The sequence below is a fragment of the Megascapheus bottae genome, chromosome 10 (assembly GCF_031878675.1).
Source record: "Megascapheus bottae isolate mThoBot1 chromosome 10, mThoBot2.hap1, whole genome shotgun sequence".
Lineage (NCBI taxonomy): Eukaryota > Metazoa > Chordata > Mammalia > Rodentia > Geomyidae > Megascapheus > Megascapheus bottae.
The window spans coordinates 18,650,654-18,673,275 of NC_143518.1; the positions used below are offsets into that span (position 1 = coordinate 18,650,654).

General features: G+C 40.0%; 1 protein-coding gene and 1 long non-coding RNA gene across 5 annotated transcripts in view; one reads left to right on the forward strand and one right to left on the reverse strand.

Moving 5' to 3' along the window:
• Rgl1 (ral guanine nucleotide dissociation stimulator like 1) overlaps positions 1–22,622 on the reverse strand; it is a 225,506-nt gene that overhangs the window by 20,429 nt on the left and 182,455 nt on the right. For all 4 annotated transcript variants that reach the window (XM_090340261.1, XM_090340263.1, XM_090340262.1 and 1 more), the window contains 7 exons: positions 20,177–20,298; positions 18,595–18,810; positions 14,677–14,780; positions 10,636–10,720; positions 5,446–5,535; positions 2,909–2,995; positions 1,408–1,440 (listed from right to left, as the gene is read on the reverse strand). In XM_090340261.1, coding sequence (XP_090196387.1) covers positions 1,408–1,440; positions 2,909–2,995; positions 5,446–5,535; positions 10,636–10,720; positions 14,677–14,780; positions 18,595–18,810; positions 20,177–20,298 — 737 coding nt within the window. The remainder of the gene's footprint in view (positions 1–1,407; positions 1,441–2,908; positions 2,996–5,445; positions 5,536–10,635; positions 10,721–14,676; positions 14,781–18,594; positions 18,811–20,176; positions 20,299–22,622) is intronic.
• The window catches only part of LOC150057655 (uncharacterized), a 15,344-nt gene continuing 12,887 nt past the window's right edge, over positions 20,166–22,622 (forward strand). Inside the window, exon 1 of the long non-coding RNA XR_016536828.1 lies at positions 20,166–20,320. This is a non-coding gene — a long non-coding RNA (uncharacterized LOC150057655). The remainder of the gene's footprint in view (positions 20,321–22,622) is intronic.

Sequence of the window (22,622 nt, forward strand, 5' to 3'; positions counted from 1 at the left end):
GAGTCATTTAAATGTTCTATGTAAATATACCATTTGACACACAAAAGATATAGAGAGTTTTTAAAATATAGTGAGTGTTTAAGACTATCATATCTTTTTGTTGTTGGTGATGGTGATGGGACTTGAACTCTTGGCCTGGGTGCTGTCCCTGAGCTCTTCAGCTCAAGGCTACTGCCCTACCTCTTGAGCCACAGTGCCACTTCCCATTTCCTGGTAGTTAACTGGAGATAAAAGTCTCATGGAGTTTAGTACTTGGGCTGGCTTTGAACCATGATCCTCAGATCTAAATAGCTAGGATTACAGGCGTGAGCCACCTCGCCCGGCACCTGTCTTATCTTTTTATAGCACATTTCAGAACTATTCTATTTACAGACAGATTAAAATCAATATGGAATATCCATTCCTTGCTGACAGAAAAGAAAAAAAATATCTACACTGAATAATGAAGACCACATCTCTTCCTCTCCCAAACAGAAGTACAAGACTTAACCATCCTTAGTAACTTCATCTAGTAAGAAACCCTTTTTAGCAGGAGGACAGGAGGTAGGGGCAGGGAGAAAAAACAGAAAAAAGACAAAAAAAAAAGAAACCCTGTTTAGTAAGGAAAACTTGTTAATATTTTTTTTTTTGTTGCCAGTCCTGGGCTTGAGCTCAGGGCCTGAGCCCTGTCCTTGGACTCAAGGCTAGAACTCTACCACTTGAGACTTGTTAATATTTTTAACTCACGAAAATTGTATAGTCAAACTAATTAGCACATGAATTACCTCATATATTTATTTGTAATGGAACACATTTAACATTTATTTTATTGGTAATTTTCAAGTATAAGATACATCCTTTATTATTTATTAAATAAAATATATTACTCATTAGTGTTAAAAATACATCATTAACCATAAGGTGAACCTGGTTTTGCTGAAGCTATTTGCAAAGGAAGTCAATAGATTTCTGTGGGGTTTTTTTTGGGGGGGGGTGTTGTTTGCTTACTAGTTGGTTAGTTTTATTTTCTCTCTCTCTCTCTCTTTTTTTGGCTATGCTAGGTATTGGACCCAGGACTCCACACGTGCTAGGCAAACATTCTGCCCCTGACCCATACCTCTAACTCTACTGTTAGTTCCTTATTGGGGTTAGGAGTTAGAGGACAAGATTTGAATGCTGACTCTGTTGCTAGATCCAGTTATTTGATCTCTGGAGTCCTGGTTTTCTCACTTTGAGGCTACCTTTGAAGGCGAGAGTTTAGTGAAACCTATGGCATGGCACTGTAAAGAACAACAGGTAGACATATAACAATGTCCAATAAGTGTTCTTTCTTTATTCTTGCCTCTACCAGAAAGTTGTCTCCATTTCTTTCATTTTTTTATATCTAGATGAAATAAAATAAAGAACTATTGACAGTCCTTTACTTACCCTTCTCCTTTTCTCAAAGTTTATCAGTCCACCCTGAAAGAAATTTAGAAAAAGGTGAACAACCAAGATACTTTGAAACACAGCCTTGTGTGATTCTAGGTCGTATTAAAACAGATCAAAGGGATGACTAAGAAATAATTATTAATGATCCTGGGGGAGGGTAATGGGTACCAAGACATGTGAAAGGGTATCAATGTATGTGAATTAATGCACCTTCTATCTGGCAAATATCATGTAACCCTTTTACTAATTATAATAAAAATATATAAAAAAGAAATAATTATTAATGATCCTATAATTACAGGTACTACAGAAAAAAAGAATCATCTTTTTAAAAAGTTAAAAACGTTCCATTTATAATAGGGTGGGGCAGGCTGACAGTCTTTTCTCAAAATGTCTGGAACCAACTAGAATAGTAATGATAAAGAAGGAAGGTCAGAACCCACATACATATGCAAAGCCAAGGCTTGAATAAATAATGCTTACACATTTTTCTTTTATCCAAACCAACAAAATCAGACCTTCAGTGACTCATACTAGCAACTAAATTGTCAATGGCTTATCAAAAGGAAATCCCTTCCACAGGGCACATGGAAAGTGAAGTTTCAATTCTTCATCCCCAGCTTCTATTCTCAGTAGGCTCACTCCCCAAATTCCCCAATGCTGATGGTGTTTCCTGAGATAAGCTCAGGCAGAGGATTTGAAGAGACACAGAGCTCAGGGAATGAGAATGAACGAACATGTCCACAGCACCAATGACAAACTTGGAGATAGGTACATTCCATCAAATACAACTTCTACATTTTCTATTAAGGTACAATAAATGCACACTGATGGCTTATGATTACCAGTGATGTGGAATAAGTGTCAAAGTTATCTTTAAATCTCATTTCAAATAGCAAGTTTCTTCCCACCTAATATTTTACTACTGTTATTCCCAAGCTGCCTGATTTTCACCTCTTGTCCTACTCTAAGACAGAGCATAAGAGTAAGTGAGTTAAGTACAAGTGTATGGCCCCCGAACAGGCAGCAGTCCAAGAAAAGAGGGATATGAGTGATAATTCACAGATGTGACTCATTCTTACTCCCCTGGTAGAACGTTAGGGCAGGCACATCATCTCTTCTTCAACTCAACCACCTAATTCCTACAGACTATGAAGGTTTTACTCAGATACCATGCTTCATAAGGACTTTTCATCACAAATGTTCATTTGTAATTAATTGTAACACGCTATATTCTTCCATGGCATTTCTGCTCAAATTTTATTATTCCTATCAATCACGGCTGACTGTGGTTAAGTTATTCCTTCCATTGGCTTTTGAGGCACTTTTGGCATTACTTTTGTTCTATTTTTCTTTTGTTACTATTCTTCCTCGCATCAAGCACAATATTATGTGCACATGGATCTATGGATTTTCCGTAGAACCCAGTGGAAGTGACTGTCATTAGGTATCCAATCAGAAGGCTGCAGGCTCGCTACACCACCCACCCAGAACGCACCTCGATGTAGTCCTGAAGAGCTGTGTCTAGCATGGTCAGGTCAGTCAGGAAGGTGCCCAAGTACGGTACAGTTCCCTGCATTACACCCTGAACAACAATCAAAAACAAGACTGTTATTGCACTGAAAAGTTTAAGGGCTTCTATAACCTTCACTCTGGAGAAAATGATCCACTTAGGTACTTAAGCTTAGCAGTGTTCATCTCTATGATAAAAAGACAAGTATTTCAATCTTCTATAAATAACATAGGAACTTCATTATCTGAGGCCTAACTTTCAAAGTCATGAAAATCCAAGTCTCACTCATGTAGGTTCAAATATGTTTGTAATGGGGTTCATGTTTTACTAAGGCTCATGTTAGTAGTTTGTCTGTTCTCTGTCACAGGGTGTGGACACACCTGGCAGTTTGGAGACCTTGGATAGCAATAGGGTCACTATCAATAAAAGACATGACTGGTGCACAATGGAGATCTATGAACCACAAGAATACAGGACATCCCTTAGTGACTCATTTTCGAGGAGCCCAAGATGCATAGGGAAAACTAATAACTTAAAGAGGGAAGCCTGACAAATTGAACCTTAACCAAATGAACATGACCTGTGGTACCGTGAACATGTCACCAGATGATGTCACCCATGCCTCATTTTGTGACATTCTTTCCAAAAACCCTGCAACCTCAGTCTAGTGACTAAGAAAAAACCTGGACTGTGGTTTTTCTAAAGGACACCTAGACAGCACCTTTTTTAAAAACATCCCTTGGTCTAAACATAGAGCTCCCCTATGACCCAGCAATTCCACTACTTGGCATTTACCCAATCGTCCACTAGCACAATGATGTTCACTGCAGCACTATTTACCATAGCAAAGATATGGAACCAACCCAGATGTCCCTCAGTTGATGAGTGGATCAACAAGATGTGGTATTTGTACACAATGGAATTCTATGCTGCTGTCAGAAAGAATGACATCGCCCCATTTGTAAGGAAATGGAAAGACTTAGAAAAAATCATATTAAGTGAAGTAAGCCAGACTCAAAGGAACACAGGCTCAATGGTTTCTCTCATTTGTCATAATCAGTAGAATCCTTGGGCTCTCCTAGCAGAGATTTGCAATAGAGCAAAACCTAGATACATAAGGTCATATAGTATGACGCTAAATGAAAGGACCTCTAGGATATAGAAAAAAAAACCATATAATGAGTGAATGTTGTTCCTAATGTACAACGTTATCTCTCATCTCTTTTGCTGTCCCTTGGTTACTTCATATTGTTACAGTGTCTCACTTTGTTATCTGATATATTGGAAATATTTGTATTTGGTTATTTGAAATTGGATAGGGAAGGGGGGAAAATAAGATGAGGGGTGGAGGTCGGGCAGGGGAGGGAAGTGGGGACCAAGACATGAGAAAGGGTATCAATGTATGCGAAGTAATGCACCTTCTATCTGGTGAATATAATGTAACCCTTCTATTAATTACAATAAAAAATATATGAAAAAAAGTCCCTTGGAAAAGAAGTTGAAAACATCTTAACATGCAGCTACAGGAAAATACTATGTTCATTTCACTAAATCTCCTTAGGAAGTATCTCTGTTCTCTATAGGACCAACAAGGCTCTCACAAGATTTCCCTGTCCTTCTGTGTTCAGGTATTTCAGTGCAGGTGCTTTGCATTTCTAGGCAAGGCCCTGGTGCTGGGCACGAGCCTGGCTGCTACCTCGGTCAGTTCACACCAAGCAGGGCTTGTCCTTAGGAACTCACTGTCCTTCTCATTATGCACACAAGGTCTCCTCCAGAACAAAAATAATCTCTCCACTCCTTTGCTAACAGCTATTTTTAAACTTTGTCTTTGAACAGTCAAGAAGCTGGAACCACTGTGGGTTTTATAGGCTTTATGTTACAAAGGAGTCTGAGCATTCAAAAATATTCTGATTCATGTCCAGCTTTCCAAAGAAAAGGGAAATCTTCTCAAGATGGAGATGAGAATATTCTGTTTGTCCTTTTACTGATCCCCTATTTATGCTCAAAGTTACAAGCTTCAAGTACAACTGAAGATGATATAATTATTTTTCAGTCTTTAGAAGGGACTCATGGTTCTCCTTCAAGTAGTGAAAAGCTAGAAAGGTTTGGTTAGGTCATACACAGAGTTAGGAAGAAGAGCTGACAATGGCTAGAAGACTTGGAAACAAATACAATCATTTCTGTGTACAAGAACCCACTCTCTTTGCCATCATATCCCAGAAGCTGACCAAAGGAGGAAGCCCAGGAGGCTTCAAGCTCAAGGTAACAGCAGCATTTTGAGCATAATAGTGTGGCGGGGAGCGGGGGGGGGGGGGGAAGAGATGGTAAGAGGGATAAACACATTTCTGCTATAGAATTTCCCTTATAATCAAGAGGGAGGAAATGGCCCAGAAAATGTGATTTGCAGGCCTCAGGCTTCCCTCCTATGGGGCCAAATGGGAATAATGAACCAAATGGAAGACACCTGTGCTAGGTGTCCAGCATCTGTGCAAGCTCAGAGAGGAACAAGAGAGCGGACATACCATATCCTTCTGCAGCTGGAGCCGCCTCTGAGTTCGCTTCTGGTTTTCTTTCACACTGCTATCCAGATTTGCAAATTTTGAGGTTCCTTCCTAAGAAACAGAGCACACAGAGAAGAGGGTTGGTGGGGGTTCCCATTCTGGAGAGAAGTGAAAGGGCCTCTAGTTTCTAGAATGCAGCCTCCACAAGTTTCTGAATCCCATACAAATGAAGAGGTCTCCAACAGGCTTTTGAGCTGTTGTATGTGAATGCTTGGCTGGGCTCCACGTGCTCTCTTTGCTTAAGGCCTGGTTTTCTTGGATTATCCTGTTTGTCCTCCACTGTAACAAGTGTCTCATTTGGATATAAACTTGAAAGAAGGTATTTTTACACACAGCAAATTTCAGTCAATGTCATAGTATGTCCTGCAAATTAAAAACTCTTCTTCTTGATGGTAGACTGAAATGGACTGGCTGGCATTCTGCGAAAGAAAGGAACTAACTATGGTATTTCTTAGTGAAATGAAACTTTTATATCAGAAGTTGTCTGAGGAAGTCCAGTCTTGTGGCATACCACCAGCTTGTGAAAATCAGACCTTTACCCATTTTCCCCTTTTCCCTAGTTTGTCTAATTGCCTCCCAGGCTTGGAAGTTGTACAAACCCTGGTGGCAGAGGACAGCTGGCCACTCTTTCTCCCCCACTGTCCATTGTAAAAACAAACTCTTGTACATAATGACTAATCATGAGTTTGCTGATGGAACATAAAGTGTTTTGGTTTTGTGGTTTCAGTGTCTTATTAAGTTCTCATTTTCCAGGAAGTACATGAATGGGAGGCAAATTTCACAATTCAGGAGTGTGGAACTTCTATGTAAGTTTCTCCCTTGGTGTTCCCTGGGTTTATTACATTACCTTATTGTACAATTACAAGAGCATTCTTTTTCCAGGTCATGGCTAAGGCAAGGCATGAATATATTCTCTCATTAACCAGCCTTAACCCAGGTCCTGGGTGGGACAGAACCCTGAGTAACCCATGACCCATGTTAGTTCTCATATTACAAATGATAACAAGTCTCTCACACTCAGTATTCTTCCTGGGGAATGCATGCTAGTAGCCTCGCCCAGGCCAATTCTTATGCGAAGTAGTTCCAGTCCACCTCAATAATTCAGAATTTGCTTGGAGTCAGTAACTGAATCTGTCCAATGTAAACATGTGTGCCACTTCTGTACACTCGAAGTATGTAGGTCTTCAGATCTCCCTTTATTTAGACCCTTGGTCATAGGCTGAGGAATGGTATGAAAACTATTGTAGATAAATCTAAAAATTTTATCATATTTCTATTATCTTTAAATACTTGTACAAAAGGGTTACCATTCAACAAATCAATTCAAAAGCACAATGCATTTTGATTGATGTCACCTCTTTCATCGTTCTCCTATATCCTTCCCACTCTCACTCCATCCCTCAATTTTCCTAGTTTCATTGCAAATGCACTAGATAGGATGAATACCTTCTCCCCCTCCTCTCATCATTTTTCTTTCTCCTTCCCCATCTCCCTACTCCTCCATACATCTTAAGTACTAGCTTTCTGGTATGCATTTTGTTGGACTGTGAATTCATTTCTTCTAAGGAATTAGAAGGTCTAAAATTCTTAATGGGGATCTCTGAAAAGGTAAAAGGCTCCTACAAGGTGATGTAGAACAACCGAGGAAAAGGAGATCTTGCACTGACATTAGCAGGGAAAACAGACCTGAGACATTTAACAAGAGCACTAATGATGTCACGACTTTTGTGATTTCATGATCATGAGATTCCATCCCTGGTCACAGGACTAAAATGATTGATAAGGTGAGCCTGGTGGTATAAACCTTAATAGCACTTGAGAGGCTGAGACAGAATAATGGCAAGTTTGAGGCTAACCTGGGCTGTGACACTATTATCACTTTTCCAAATGAGGTGGCAGTTGACAACCTACTTATTTGTCATATGCAGTGGTTCCAGGTTTTTTTCCTTCCTTGATCTAAAGTCCCCTTCTGCTATACTGTTTTCATACGCTAGTCTGACTGTGCTAAGACTTTTCTGGGAATACTGTACTGGTATCACTCTGGTTCTTTCTTCTTGCCTCCCGTTCATACTCTGATTCTCTGAGTGATTTTTCTTTCTTTCCAAGTCACCTCTCTCTTATCTATATGTTCATTAAAAATGCTATCCAACCTCATGGCTTTAATCACCACCTCTGTCTGGATGAATTTCTCCCTTTACTTCTACCAACTCCCCTCTCCAGGCCCTTCACTTCCTGTCTCCTCTCCACCTCTAGCTTGGCAAAAACCTCTCACCTTTCCTTTATTTTCATTGTTTTCAGAGTTCAGCTTCCCTCAGCCATATTGTTCTTGGACCTCACAGGGGCCTTTTCTATTAGGTCTACGAGAACTCTGTCTATAAGGCACTACATTCATTTCAAGAATATCAGTTGAGTGCTAGCTCAGACACTACTGGTGATTTTTAGTTGACTAAGTCTTTACCAGGTCTAATCATCTCCTGTTCTAATTTTGGTTGCACATTGTGGAGATTTCCTAAACATACATCCCCTCAGCAAGGCAAAGCTCTAGGGCTTTCTAACAGCTGTTTATATCAATTTAACAAGGAAGAATTCTCACCAAGAGTCACAAGAATCAGGAAGATTTTTCTGTTGTTTTGAAATCAGGATATAACAACTGTAAGACATTCTTTAAGAAGAGCTAAGAAGATGGCTTTCAACAGTTAAAGTAAAACTACAGAATTGTTAACTATGATGTTAACTGACTCATCATATTACAGAGATAGCACATTGCATTTGCCCACAAGTAGAAGATAAGCTAAGATAACCCAACTACAAGTCAGTTGAGCTCCAGAGTAAGAAACTGAACCCAGTAGTTTTCTTTAGCGGTTCTTCTGGAACTTAAATGCTTTGATTTCACTTTGTAAAACTGCGCTAAAAAGTTACACTTTTTACACTTATACACTTCATATGAGTAATGATCAACAAAGATGAAAGGAAAACACACACACACACACACACACACACACACACACACACCAACTACCTACAGTATTCCACTCTCATTAGTGATGATGCACAGACCACATCAATTCATAGCCAAGTTTTTCATTTTGTTGGAATGTGAGCCACATTTAAATTTAACTTAGAGTACTTGGGGTAAACTTGTACATTTAAGAAAGGCTCATGGGATCTCTAATGTCTAGATATAGTTTTGTTTCTAAGATTTCAGCCTGAAGACTGCCACCAGGCAATGAGCTGCACAGTGTTGAATTTATCTACCTTAGAAAGATGACTCAGGGCAATTGGGATTTGAGTATGTGGCTCCAGTTAGTCTGGCTTTGTGTTATGGACAAGGACACCATGAAACCATCTTTTTCCAGCCATATGGGTTTCCATTTAAAGTCTGCAGAGCTAGGGAGGGAGGTGAAGCAGGGAGTAACACAATCCAGCAATCATTGATGAACTGTGTGCAGTAATCAGGTATTTCAAACCCAAAGTCAGACATCAGCATAAACTGATTTGCTCCTATCATCTACTTCAAGAAGGAGCTAATAGGAGGCAAATTCTGAAATTCATGGGAATGAAAAAACTATCAATTCATGTGGTCAAACAGTGTCTGAGCACATAAGACATGCCAGGACGTGTATTAGGCCATTAACCAGGGAAGCTAACAAGCCAAGAAGAAAGCAGGTTAAGTAAGCCCCACAGACAATATTGATAGAGACCCTAGAGGAATAATGGACTTCTATGAGAACACATTCTGTGGCACTTAGACTCACAGATGTCAAGGAAGGCTTAAAGAAAAATGGGGCTGGATACAGGCGGATCTTGCCTTTAATCCCAGTTGCTTGGGAAGCAGAGCTCAGGAGGAACATAGTTTTATGCTATCTTGGGCAAAAACTGGTGAGATTTCTCCCATCTTAACAGTACAGGCTGGATGTGATGTGTACCTGTAAACATCCTAGCTACATGGGAAGTACAAATAGGATTCCAGGCCAGCCAGGGCAAAAATGAAGACCATATCTCAAAAATAACCAAAGCAAAACAAGCTAGAGAGGTGGCTCAAACAGTAAAACACAGATAAGAAGCCTTGAATTCAAACTGCAGTATTGCCAAAATGGAAAAAGACAGAATAAATAAGAGTCAGAAATAGAAAGATGAAGACCATAACTGATGACTTCACTAGAATAATTAGCCCATGAGTTTTAGATTAGAGTTTGATACAAATTATCAACAGGATATTTTTCTTCTTGGAACCCTACTTGTCCTTCACTTTTACTTCCACTCCAGGTGTCCTCTTGAAGTTCAATTACATAGTTTATTCTTTATTCATTTTCACTTTTTAGGCATTCTTTGGTTTCCTATTCACATGTGTTAGAAGACACTTGTGTCCAAGTAGTAAAAGCACAGGTTTAGAGTCTAATTTCTAGCTTTACTCCCTGTTATACATGTGCTTTAGGACATGAAACTTTCCTCTCTGTATCTTGGCTATCTATCTACAAAATGAAGGTGATAAAACCTGCTTTATAAAAAGGCTATGAAAATAACATCTGACCAATATTAGGTCTCCTGGTGGTTGTTTATAAGGTCATTTGTGTTTATTTGATTATTTTTCACTTAATGTTCACAGCCATCAACTATATAGGTTAAGTCTTGGAAGCAAGGCCTCTGCTCCTTATCGTTAGATGTTTAGAGGTGGACTCAGTTCTTTACACATATTGGACATTCAGCCTGTTTCTGGATAAATCCCCTTGTCTAGCATATAGATCAGAAGTCACCAGTCATCTTGCTAACTGAAAGATTGCACAATGTGGTCCAAAGGGAGGCTGTGGACTTGCAGACTTGGCCTCTGTCACTTTAGAAGATGTTTTGCTGAGAGGGAATATTCCAGGACCTCTCACCCAGCCAGTGGCTAGCACTTGGTATTTGCAGAGTCTCATGTTGAAGTCGTGCACATATGAATGCAAGTGTCCCAACCTAGTTGTGTAACAGGGAAGCTAAGAAGGACAGAGTAGAGAGTTCACTTGGACTTTGAGCTTTCTCTGTCCCACGTTTTCCTAGATTATGCATAAGACACAAAAATTCTGCTTTCTCAGGGGATGGAATGAACTCTTCCCTGGCGTGGATTCCAGAGCTGTCAGCAGCGCCATCCAGTAACCTTCCCAGAAGCCTCACCTTCATTAGTAGTTCCCGGCTAGTCAAATGGTTATTGTGGTCTGAGAAGATGTCTGACAGTTCTTCAAACATCAGCATTCGGTCCCTAGGAAGATAGATTAAGAAAATATTAACAATGAACACACAGTAAAACCAGATACCTTTGGCCAAGCTGCCCTCAGAACATATTACTAAAAACGATTGTTCGGATCTCAGGCCTGGTGAGTAATATGAACGCAGATAAAACTCATGGTTTTCTTCAGTCTAGTAGCGTCCTTTCTTTTCTTTTTTTAAATTTTAAGGATGAACCCAGCTACCCTAATCAAGATAGGAATATAGTCTAATCATACACATTATAATCATAAAATAGCTGGTATTGGGGACATCAAGTTATTCAGTTAGGCCATTTACTCTTCGGTGAGTTAAAAAAAAATCTGAAATGTACTCATGCCTGACTTATGTAACTGTAACCCCTCTTTACAGTACCTTCACAATAAAAAACTTTAAAAATCTCAGCAACACACACAGAGCCTGGTGGGATCTGAGAGATCATTCTGGATGGTACCTATATAGAGAAGAAGATGCATGGCCATGGAGATGCCCAGGTTTTCACTGTAACCACAGAATCTATATTTTTCTGTTTCACAGACCAGTGCTCTTAAACTCAGGGTGAGACTAGCATGGTAGAACCAGGATGGGCTGTCTAGCCAGAAGTGGGGTGGGACTACTGTGAGAGGATTCACTGAAATCTCAAGTAGGCCACCTGTTTCCTGAGGGATCTTGGAGAAGTTGTTTCGTTTTTCTGAGCTTTAATTTTCTTAGCTCTACAATGGAAAGAAATATTGTTACCTGATCGTAAGCATGCTATGAAGGCCAGATAGCTCGCACCTGTAATCCTAGCTACTGGGAGGCTGAGATCTGAGAACCTTAGTTTGCAGTCAGCCCAGGCGGGAACGTCTAGGAGACTCTTATCTCCCATTAATCACAGGAAAAGCCAGAAGTAAAACTATGTCAAATGATAAAGTACTAGCCTTGAGCAAAAAGGAGCGCAGGGATAGTACCCAGGCCCCGAGTTTAAGCCCCAGGGCTGGCCAAAAAAAAAGAATGCTATGAAGGTGAATAGGATGATGTATGGAATATGTACAGTACTTGCCTCACCTCTACCCTTCTCCCTATCCCATACACTGTACTTCCAGAAGCTTCCTGCTTCTTCCCACATTCCCTCCTGAAGGCAGAAGGGCCATACCCTTACATACGCAATCCTTTCATTACCATGAAAATAACATATTAAAAACTCTTTTCATTACAATGAGTATATACAGCTTGTATCATAAAGAAAGCTATTAGAAATGGTTTATATTTGGGGGAAAATAACCCCCCAAAAAAATATGTGGGCCAGGAGGTTAGTCTAGTGGTAGAGTGCTTGCCTAGCATGCCCAAGGACCCAGGTTCGATTCCTCGGTACCACATACACAGAAAAAAGCTGGAAGTGGTGCTGAGGCTCAAGTGGTAGAGCTCTAGCCTTGAGAAAGTCCAAGAACAGTGCCCGGGACTGGCAAAAAAGAAAAAAATTATATGTGGTCCTAATTAGAGAGGAATAAGCAGGTAACTTCTCTTTTTTTAAAAAAAAATTATGGTAAAGATGATGTACAGAAGGGTTATAGTTACATCAGTAAGGTAATGAGAGAGTTTGACCCTGTCTCTTGAATTTATCAACAAACAGTATAAAGCTGATATGGAAGGATCTTCCCTAAGGAACGGATATTCTCCAATGCCCTTGTTAGAATATAAATTAACCAGATAATTAAGAGACAGACCAGGTGCCAAGAACTCATGCCTGTAGGCTAGCTCCCCTGAAGGCTGAGAACAAAGGCCAGAGGATCAAAGTTGGAAAGCAATCTGGGCAGAAAAGTACAAGTACACTATTTTCTTTTAATTTTTGTTTTACCTTCACACTTGCTCTAGAAGCAACCTTAGGTTGACTAGGTAAATTTTCCATGAGATCCTGTTGCTCAGCTACTAAAGAAAAGATACGGTTGCAAAAAAGACAAGGATGCATTCCCTTTGTTTTTGAAACCACATCTGGGTGGAGAATGGTGGGGAGGGGAAAAGAGGTGATATGAGGGGTGAGGTAAGAAGACTCTATCTCTTTCTGGTTTTCCTATTCTATTTCACCAGGGACTATCAAGTAATGTTTCCATGGCCCACATCGTTCATAAAGTATCTGTGTGAAAGAGAATCAATCAACTAAGCAGATTCATACAAAGTCACCTTCACGATCGAAAATAATAAAAGAGGACAAAAAACTCCAGAGAAAAGCGGCAATCAAGAAAATTACATTGGACTTTGGACAGCCTATCTTCCAGTTTTTCTCCTGACAGATAATGGTGTCATAAGCATAGCATAAGCTTTGGAGTCCAGCTGGCTGGCCTTGTAAAAGATAATCTGTAACTCTTTCGACCAATCAAAGAAGGATTTTTAAAACATAAAAGGATTTCTCCCAAGGAGAATCCTGAAAATCTGTGAAATCCTTGGTCTGTTGATAACAGTTTTCTTGTAAGTTTGAATAGAACCAGTTCTTTAGGGCTTCATCAGCTCTGACTGGAAATGAGAACCTAGATCTCCATTCTGAGAACAAAGCCACCACTTCCACTGTGGGGAAGTCCTATCTCCAGGGGCAGCTGGGGCCCCTCACGAACATCTCTGACTGCCTTCCATGACAGACGTACAGATGTTCTCCATCCTTCCCTGACACAGCCTGACATCCTGACCAGCACAAACCTAGGCAGATTTGGATGTCACTGGAAGGTTGGTACCTCTAAATTTGTTCTGACACAGGACCAGAATTGTCCCTCTCTGACCCTCCTCTCTTTTGTCTGGTCTGCAAATAAAGTTATGGAAGTAGAGATAAGCACACTAAGTTGTCAACTGTTGAGTGAAATGGGAAGAAACAGCACAGGACATGCTCAGTTAACTATCTCAATCAGGGACCTATGAGGAACACTTGTGTGTTTTTACCACTACTGAGGTGGCTCCCTCCCCCCATTTTAAGTATTTTTAAAATTCATTTGTTGTTATTGTAAAGGTGATGTATAGAGGGGGTTACAGTCAGATAAAGAGTACATGTTTAAAAAAAAAGTCATTTCTTCCCTTGCTCTCTCCCAGCTTTCCCCTCCCAAGTTGTCTATGCACAAGTTGTATAGTTCATTTTCTAGTGAATGTTATGGTTGTATTTGTTCACCCTTTTCCTACCATCTCTGTGTTCCTCTTACCCTTTCAAAGACAGATAAATAAGCAAACAAGAAAAAAGAAAACAGAAACAGAAACAAAGGAAAAAGAAACCTCATTTCCACTTCCTGGAATTTGTTTTGATAAATATCATTTTGTATAGTCAGATGCTCATATCTATTTGTGCCTCTGTGATCCTCTCCTAAAAATATCCTCCTTTGGTCTCATTGTGTGTGAATGCCTAGAGATTTGTATAATTTATCACATCCCAGTGTATTTTTTTTCTTTTACCATCCACTGTGTTTACTTATAGATTTACAGGCGCATTCGAGTTATCACAAATGAAGGAAAGCATGTTTCTTTGGGTTTGGCTTTTAGTATGTTGAAGCAAAAAAATGGAGAAAATAGTTTTCTATGGAATGAACATCCAGGACTAATATCCTAACAGCACCCATTATCCTTCACATCTTGGAATAGCCTGGGACTATGGAATGACGCTGAAAAATAACTGAGTCACGGCAGATTGCCCTAGCTGCCTAACTCTACCCTTCAACTCCCCAGATCCAGAAAATAAGAACATCCTTCAAATCAGCCCCCCAAACCAGTAACCATGACCCTTACACACTAGGAGAAGAAATGTGATAGCTACAGCAACCCTGCCACAGAATTCACTAGTGATTTTATGTGCAATGCACACTCCCCAGAATACATGGAGGATTTCAAGTATGAATCTCTTGCCATATAAAATGAACTTTACAAGTAAAGACTCCAAATCCCCGGGGCAGCTACTAATCACTGGGCCAAAGGAAAGCAGAGAAGACACGGGGAACTTACTTTGGGACAGCAGCCCAAGTCTTTTTCAACCGATATATGGAATTGGACTGCAGTGCAGATACGATGGCTCTCAAGGAGGAAAAATTCTTCAGGATTCTACATTCCTGTATGGGGAATGATGAAGACATAAAAGGCATAAATATCAATATTACAGTGAGTTGGTGGTTTCCTGTTGTAGAGGTATCACAGCTGCTCTGAATTCTTACCGCTAAATAAGCAGCTGTATAAATACTGGACATCAAAAAAAAATAGCTCCTTCCTCCCTCCCCAGTCACTGAAATACTTTATAGATTTTGGCACCGTAGGCTTGTTTTTCTCCCTTTAATATATTTGTGCGTTGTTGTTACAGTTTTATAGTTTCCAGCCTTCCCAGTAAAAACACGAAAGGAGGTGAAGGGACAGAGCTATGCTAGAGAACGACTTTCTTCTGTCCAAAACACACATCCCAAAAATACACATGAAGAATCCTTTGCACCCACACCACCAACTAGCAGCAGCCACACTGAGTTCAGATAGAATGAAACACCCTGTCCTGAGAGGTGTATATAATTTAGCAGTAAAAAGGCACCACAAGTTGAACTTTGGATTTTATGCTATTAGCCATGGGGAAATATTTTTATACACATTCATTTGGTTTCAATTTGGCCTGTCCCACAATCAAAAGAACCTTCAGAAACACCTCGGTGCTTCAATACTTTCAAAATAACCTGGGCTTTTAAAATAAGATTCATTTGAGCAATGTTTTAAAACCAAATAGAAAAAGAAGGCAAATACTCTGTGGTTTTCTGGGTAAGGAAAGAGGTTTCTACTTAAACTTTGGCTACCATAAGGCAGGCCAAGCCCTTGGAGTCAAAGTCTTGCTGCATGAGTACCAGGGAGTAAAAAACAGTCAGGGAAAAGGGTATCAATGTATGTGAATTAATGCACCTTCTATCTGACAAATATCATGTAACCCTTTTATTAATTACAATAAAAATATTAAAAATAAATAAATAAACAAACAGTCAGGGAGAGGGTTCTGTTCTTGCCTGGTATGGGAGGGGACTCAAAGGAGATGCTTTACATGTACATGGGAAGGTTATACATATGCTGTTTACTACTGAATAGAGCGTGTCAGTATACATGGCTTTGTATGGAACATCCAGGCCAAGAAGTCTCAGAATAGTTGAGCATGAATTCAAATCACTCCAAGGATCATTTCATGAAGTAATGCTCATCCTAACTATGAAGAAAAACAGCATTTTCTAATTCAGTGTGCCAACATCTAGCTACCAAAGAAAACCTCAAACATTTCTTTAGAGTAAATAGCAATGCATTTTTATAAAAATCACATCCATCTTTTTTACGAATGTCTCCACACTGTTTCTTAGAAAGGAAAGTAGGATGAAAATGAAGGAGTGAGGGAGAGAGAGGAAGAAATAGAGAGAGGGAAGGAAGGAGGAAGGCAGGCAAACAAGTCTGATGTGCTATCTGGAAACTGAACTATGACAGCATAGTTCAACAAAGGTTCAGAATCCAAACATTATGTTCTAAATATCAGCAGAGTTGCAATAAATAAAAGAACTCATGTAAATTGTAATAAACATATGGAACCCATTATTCTGAAAGAGGCTTAGACCAGGGATTTAAAGGAGTACTAGAAACATCAAGTCCCTTTTCTTGAAGAGGCTCTTCCAGAAGATGTGTTAAAATAATGAAAATCTAGGAAGTGATGCTAGCCTTGAGCTGAAGAGCTCAAGGACAGTTCCCAGGCCCAGAGTTCAAGCACCATGACCAACCAAAAAAAAAAAAAAATCTAGCAGAGGTCAGACCCAGAAAATCCCCATATTAGGTCAGAAACATTTTCTGCATGTGAAATTATTATCACTGAAGCATCTGTCAAAAAAAATGGACTACAGCAAATAGAGGAAAAGTAAAACTAATCTTGTTAGGGTGCTACTTGTGAAGTTCATTTACACAATTCCAAGAAGCACAACATATTCAATATTAGAAAAAGAACTACAACACCAAGGAGCAGGTCTCTTCATTTTTACTCATGCTCTGGGATCTGGAATACAAATTATTCAAACTGTATTTCTTATATTTCATAAATGTCTTATTTATATTGAACTTGAACCAAAAGCCATTGTTTTAGCCATAATGTGCCTCATAAAACCTGCTAAATTCTTGTGAGAGGCTAAGCGGTGAAGAAGATTTGGGACATATTTATTTGATACATGGAGGGCATTGTAAGTGCTATGATGATTATGACTCAAAATACTTCTATGGTGCCAAGAGGAAAGATTCCATGATAATACCATGCAGTTATTTTCTAAACTGAAGCACGCTCAGTTTAGAATGGGAAAAATGTAAATGCTCATGTTATACATGAGCAATTCTTTAGCTCTTGCTCAGTTTTGCAAATTCTAGAAAGTCTGAAATAAGGAGCCATTTAAATGACTCAAAACAAGGCAAATTACTTAACATCTGACACAATTGTCCTTGCTCTTAAATCAAAAACAACAAAAGAGCAAATGAAAAACACAGACATCAAGTCCTCTATGTAGAGGCTTAATTAAAATCTAATAGGATAGGTTGAAATATCTAATCAGATTGTAATATCTAATTAAGTATATCTAAATTGTAGTTTCTAATTAATACCTAGTTAATTAAAATTATGGTTAAGGGTTGGCCCATACATTCCAGAACATTAGCGAATAGAATAATTATGTGACAGTTACTTCCCAACTCATTTTTTGCTGATGAAGCTTCTTTTGCCTAGAAGGAAAAAGCCTTCTTTAACCCTCAAATACCAAAAATCCCATTATTCAAAACTAAAGTGAAACATCATTCAGGCAGCCTCTCTCACCCTAACCACAAGTGACTTCTCCATTTTTATGGCAAGTATGTGCATGACCACTTTACTGGCCAGGCCCAAGTAATTCCAATAAGTTTTATCATTTCAATACCTGAACCGAAGCAATTGTGTTCTATCCCTGTTATGTCTCTCATGTTCATAATGTAGTAGCCTGTATACCTAAGAGCTCACTAAATATGTATCCAACTGAATACTGTCATATTCTCATCATGACTAAAATGCTACAGATTGGGGATCATATGGCATGCAGACAGTTAATCTAAGAGATTAGGCAGGACCTGACTCTCAGAAGACTGTAGGACAGGGCTAGGAACAGACTTCTTTCAGGCCCTCAGAAAGGACCAGCTTAGGGTTGGGGATTTGGCCTAGTGGTAGAGTGCTTGCCTAGCATGCACGAAGACCCGGGTTCGAGTCCTCAGAACCACATACATAGAAAAAAGCCAAAAGAGGTACTGAGGCTCAAGTGGTAGAGCTCTAGCCTTGAGAAAATGTACAGTTCTCAGTCCTTGAGCTCAAGTCCAGGACTGGCAAAAAAAAAAAAAAAAGAAGAAAAGAAATGAAAGATATGTGGGAGCATCTCAGTCCCCTGTAGTGCTGTCAAATTATAAGGAGGCACTAGCTCTCCAGTCTAGGAAGACACAGTTATTTCCAAGTGCATGGGTATTGGTTCTGGGATGAGTGTCTGTCTGTTTGACACACATACTGTGGGTTTATGTTTACTGAACATGGGTCAGAGACCCACAGATATTCACCCTGTGGCAAACAGAAGGTAGATAGAATGTCTCCTTTAGAGAATCAGCATATTGTGGAAAGCCACGGTGCAGAGAGGCAAGAAGGAGATCAATTTAAAAAAAAAAAAAGAAAGAGAAAATAAGCCCCCAAGAATAAAAAGAGATTTTTTTTTTCCTTTCTTTGGAACAGCAATCAATCCCCAAACCCAATGGGTCCTGCATATCTGGTCTTTTGAGTGTTTTCAACCAAATGGCTACAGCATTTAAACAAAGGGATGAAATAGTCTCCACTATCTACCAAACCTAAAGGATAGTTTAAAAGAGAATTACATGTGCAATGTTAATCCACTTCTCGATGATTTTGGCTCTCTGTTGAGTCTTCAGTTCTTTGCCCCCCAGGACAGTGCTGACCACACATTTGGTGAGTGTATTAAACTGTGAAATGGTGGCACGGATCGTAGGAGCCAAATGCTTGTTCTCCTTCTTATCCCTTCGAGACCAAATGCAGCCTAGACAGTGGTGAGGCACCACTTTCTTGAATAGTTGCTGGAACAAAAGGGAACTGGCATTAAAGACAGCATTTCCACATTTCATATGGGACAGCATTTTATGAGGGGACAAATAACTTGACTTGCCTCATGGCATCCATGTCAATAGAAAAAGGTAGATTAGTACACAAAAATAATCAATATATAAATTGATCTATGACTAGATCCAAAAAGCCTATGCAATTTTTTTTAAATCAGCTCAATTGAGCAAATAGAACACAATGACCCAAAGTAGATTTAAATGATCCAAAACACTCTGATTTAGCTGTCTTGTAAGGAAAGTCAAGTACGGTCTATACTACTGATCAAACAAATAGGAGGTTATTTTAATCTCACTGCTGTGGCTTGTCCTGGATTCTCACAGTCATCACTTACTCACAACCCAAAAGCTAAAACGAAATACAGTGCATGCCACATCCATCCATGTCACCATTTCATAGTCTTTAAAACAAAGTGGATGAGAAGCACACAAAAGGTAAAATATCCTAAATCACACGGTAAAGGGGATAAAGAGGGATTTAAAGCTGTGTTCTCGATCTTTCTCTGTTCCTTAAAGTAACAAGTTTTCTATCTTTCCCTTATGCTTATCAGCTATGCAATCAAAAAATAATTGGTTCAACAAATCAAAATCCAACCTGAACAAGTTAAAATAAGATAGGTACACGTTTGTATAAGGGAAAGGACATGAACATTTATGTCCTCTACAAGGTTTACTTTTGATACTTTATTTGCATGTTCTCTAGATGGAAACTGTCATTTTCTATGCTCTTTTTTCACAAGTAAATAAGTGTAAAAGAGCTAAAACTACTGTGATAACTGCTAGTAGTCTTCTTTAACTGGTATTTGCAAACAGCACTAACCTATGATATACGCTTGCCATCATCACATAAGTATGGCTACGAAAAGCATTCAAGCTTCAAAAGCACAGGTAGTATACGTGGAAATCAGCTGCCAAATAGAGTCACATGTGGATTCAATGAATTTACTTTATCCTAACTTGTGCTTTGACCCCTTTACAATCCTCCAAATAAACAGCTCAGCTCTTGAAATATTTATGAGTCTACAGGGAAAGAAATGCCCAAAGAACAGGGTAGATTTTGTTTCTCTAGGATTAGAATTCTTACTTCCTTCTGTGACCTGAGCTCCAAGGAAAATGCACCCTCACCCGAGACTACTAGAGCTGAAGCCTGCATTATTAAGAGGATTGACTCAAGTCACATCTTAACCCTGCTTTTATAGGCACAGCCTCCCTTGTAGCTAGGAGAGCATTCCATTACATGACCCCATTGTTCTCTGGGGCCACCCATTCTGTCACTGTCCCATGTTCTGGTGGAAGACATCTGAGACATGACACGAAGACTTACTGCATCCATGTAGGTCAGCTGCTCAGCCACTAGATCTTCTGAGAAGCAAGTGAATTCTGCTGACCCTCCACCTTCCAGTTCCTCTTCCTCTTCCAGGCTGGAGATGATACTGGGAAGCCCATCTGTTCAGATACAGAAAAGGAAGTGAGTGATGCTGGATGTGGCTTTATTTATAGTCAAACTATACTCTCTCATTTAGAAAGAAGAGGACTAATCCTTCATAAAACTCAGGCAAAACACTATGCACAATCAACCTGTGTGAAGTGGAGAGCCAATCCCTGCTCCTTTATTAAGCCAAGAGGCCTCAGGGTATCACTGATAAACCAAATTACTCCCAGGCCAGACTCCCTGGTAAAGGCTGCAGAAGCACACCTGAACCTACATTTAGGGGTAATCTTTGTCTTAGGTTTCAGCAAACTACAAGCTAATGTAGCTAACTAATTCCAGTAGTCCAGTGGCCACTGAGCACAGGAAGTCTAAAGGACTGGACATGAGAAGAGGCCAGGCTTGGGGGAAAAGGAAGGATGGGCCATGTGGGTGTCATAAAGCCCTCAGACTCCTCCAAATCCTTAGAATTCTCATTTGCTTTCAGCACTGTTGCTGAAAGTATGTAGTGAACAGAACAGACTTACACTTCTCTTGAGCCTTACTACTGCCAGGATGGAGTTACATACAGCATCGCTTGAAGCAGGGAAAGCCAATCACTGCCCAGAACTCCAGATAAATGCTGAAGCACCCAGCACCTAGCATAGACCTCCTCCAGTCCCCGCTTAGAAAGGGCTGGAACTGTGTGCAGCTTGATTCGCATCCCCAGCTTCTCTCCTCAGGACCCTTTCTGCAATTCCTAGAGGTTTCCTCATCTCATCCTCTTCCCACTCCTCACTCTCCTTCTGGTCAAACTTGTTCTGAGCATAGGAGGGAAATGTAGTTGCATTCAGTAATATCTTAGTAGAAATTTAAATTAGCACTATTACTGTTTCCCTGGAATGTTCATATTTTAAGCTTTTTCTCTCTTGGAGAACCAAACATCTTTCCTAGACATTTCAGATGGAATTGACATGGCTTTTTCTAGAGGGTAGGAAGGTTCTGAGAACAGACCCTTTACCACTTGCCCTTTCAAGTGGCCCACAGGGTATGTGCCCAGTGCGGGAATGACGTAGAGATTGGCCTCTGACCTCAGAGGTAAAGGTCCTGGTGTGAATGGTGTTCTGATGTAACTGGGCAAGGTAGGAGGAGATCATTGCCTGATCCCAGAGTCTTGCCTTAGTACAAGTTAAGAAAAGCTACAATCCCAAGATACGGAACACATAAATCAATCTATTCATCTCTTTTCCTCCATACAATCCTGGAACTCTTTCATTTATTGTAAAAGTAAGAAATAGGATGTCCCAGACACAAGTTCAAAAAGGGTCTATCATCCCTTTTGATAGCTATATCAATGTAGAGTCTGATCAAAAACATATGCCCTAAGACAGGACCCCATTAATCCATTCATTCGTTCATCATTTACTCAACAAACACTTGCAGCAATTGGATCTGCATTAGAGAATGTAGCTAGGAATGAACGTCATAAAAGCCTTTCTGAGGATCTAGTCTGTGTGTTTACTATTTCAGCTTTGGACTCTCTCAGTGTTAAGCAAAAAATGTGAAGCACAATTTTACTTTCGAAAAACATATAAGAAAGCTTGTAGCTTTTACTAGCATGAAATTGGGTAAAATAAGCCCATGTGGGCCAAGTCCCTGAAACTGCCCTAGGGTCATGACTCCTGTACTTAATGAACAAAGTTTAGAGTTTTCTTGATTAAAAAATTCTAAACTTAGAAAAAAAAAACTCTCCAATCTTGGGTATTGCCTAAAAGCTTTTGTGAACTCAGGCAATCTCCCTCTCCCTGCCTCGCCTGCCAAATGAGCTCTGCCTTCCGGTTCTGGGCTGGAGACAACAAGTCAACAAATGATTGGTCCCCACAGGATCTTACAATTAGGCTTGGAGCCAGTGAGCCCCAGTGGGGAAAACTGGCCTCCAACACAAAGCCAGGCTGGGAGGCTCTGAAGGGAGCTGAGGTCCAGCAGCTGGAGGAGAGGCCCTGGTATTCGAGCATTCCAGGCAGATGAAGTCATATGAGATTTAAAGCCTTTGGCAGTGGCTTCTAATGATGCAATTGCACTCCCTGTGTCTGGTCCTCCACACATAAAATGCTCAGTAGGTACTATGTGGAATTGAAGCTTACTGTATTTTCTTTGGAGGCAAGGCAGTGTTCTTATCTGTGTTCAGACCTGTTTCCTTCCTTCACTGAGGAAATCAAGCATCACTTTGGGGAAGTGCCTGTCAGAGGCTCCAAGTGGGTCAGCTGCCAGGGTAACTGTCATCTCAGTGAAGGACTAAAACACTGCACTGGAAGTGTGTCAGGACTTCTTCCTTGAAGCCTCATAGTTCTATGCATCATTT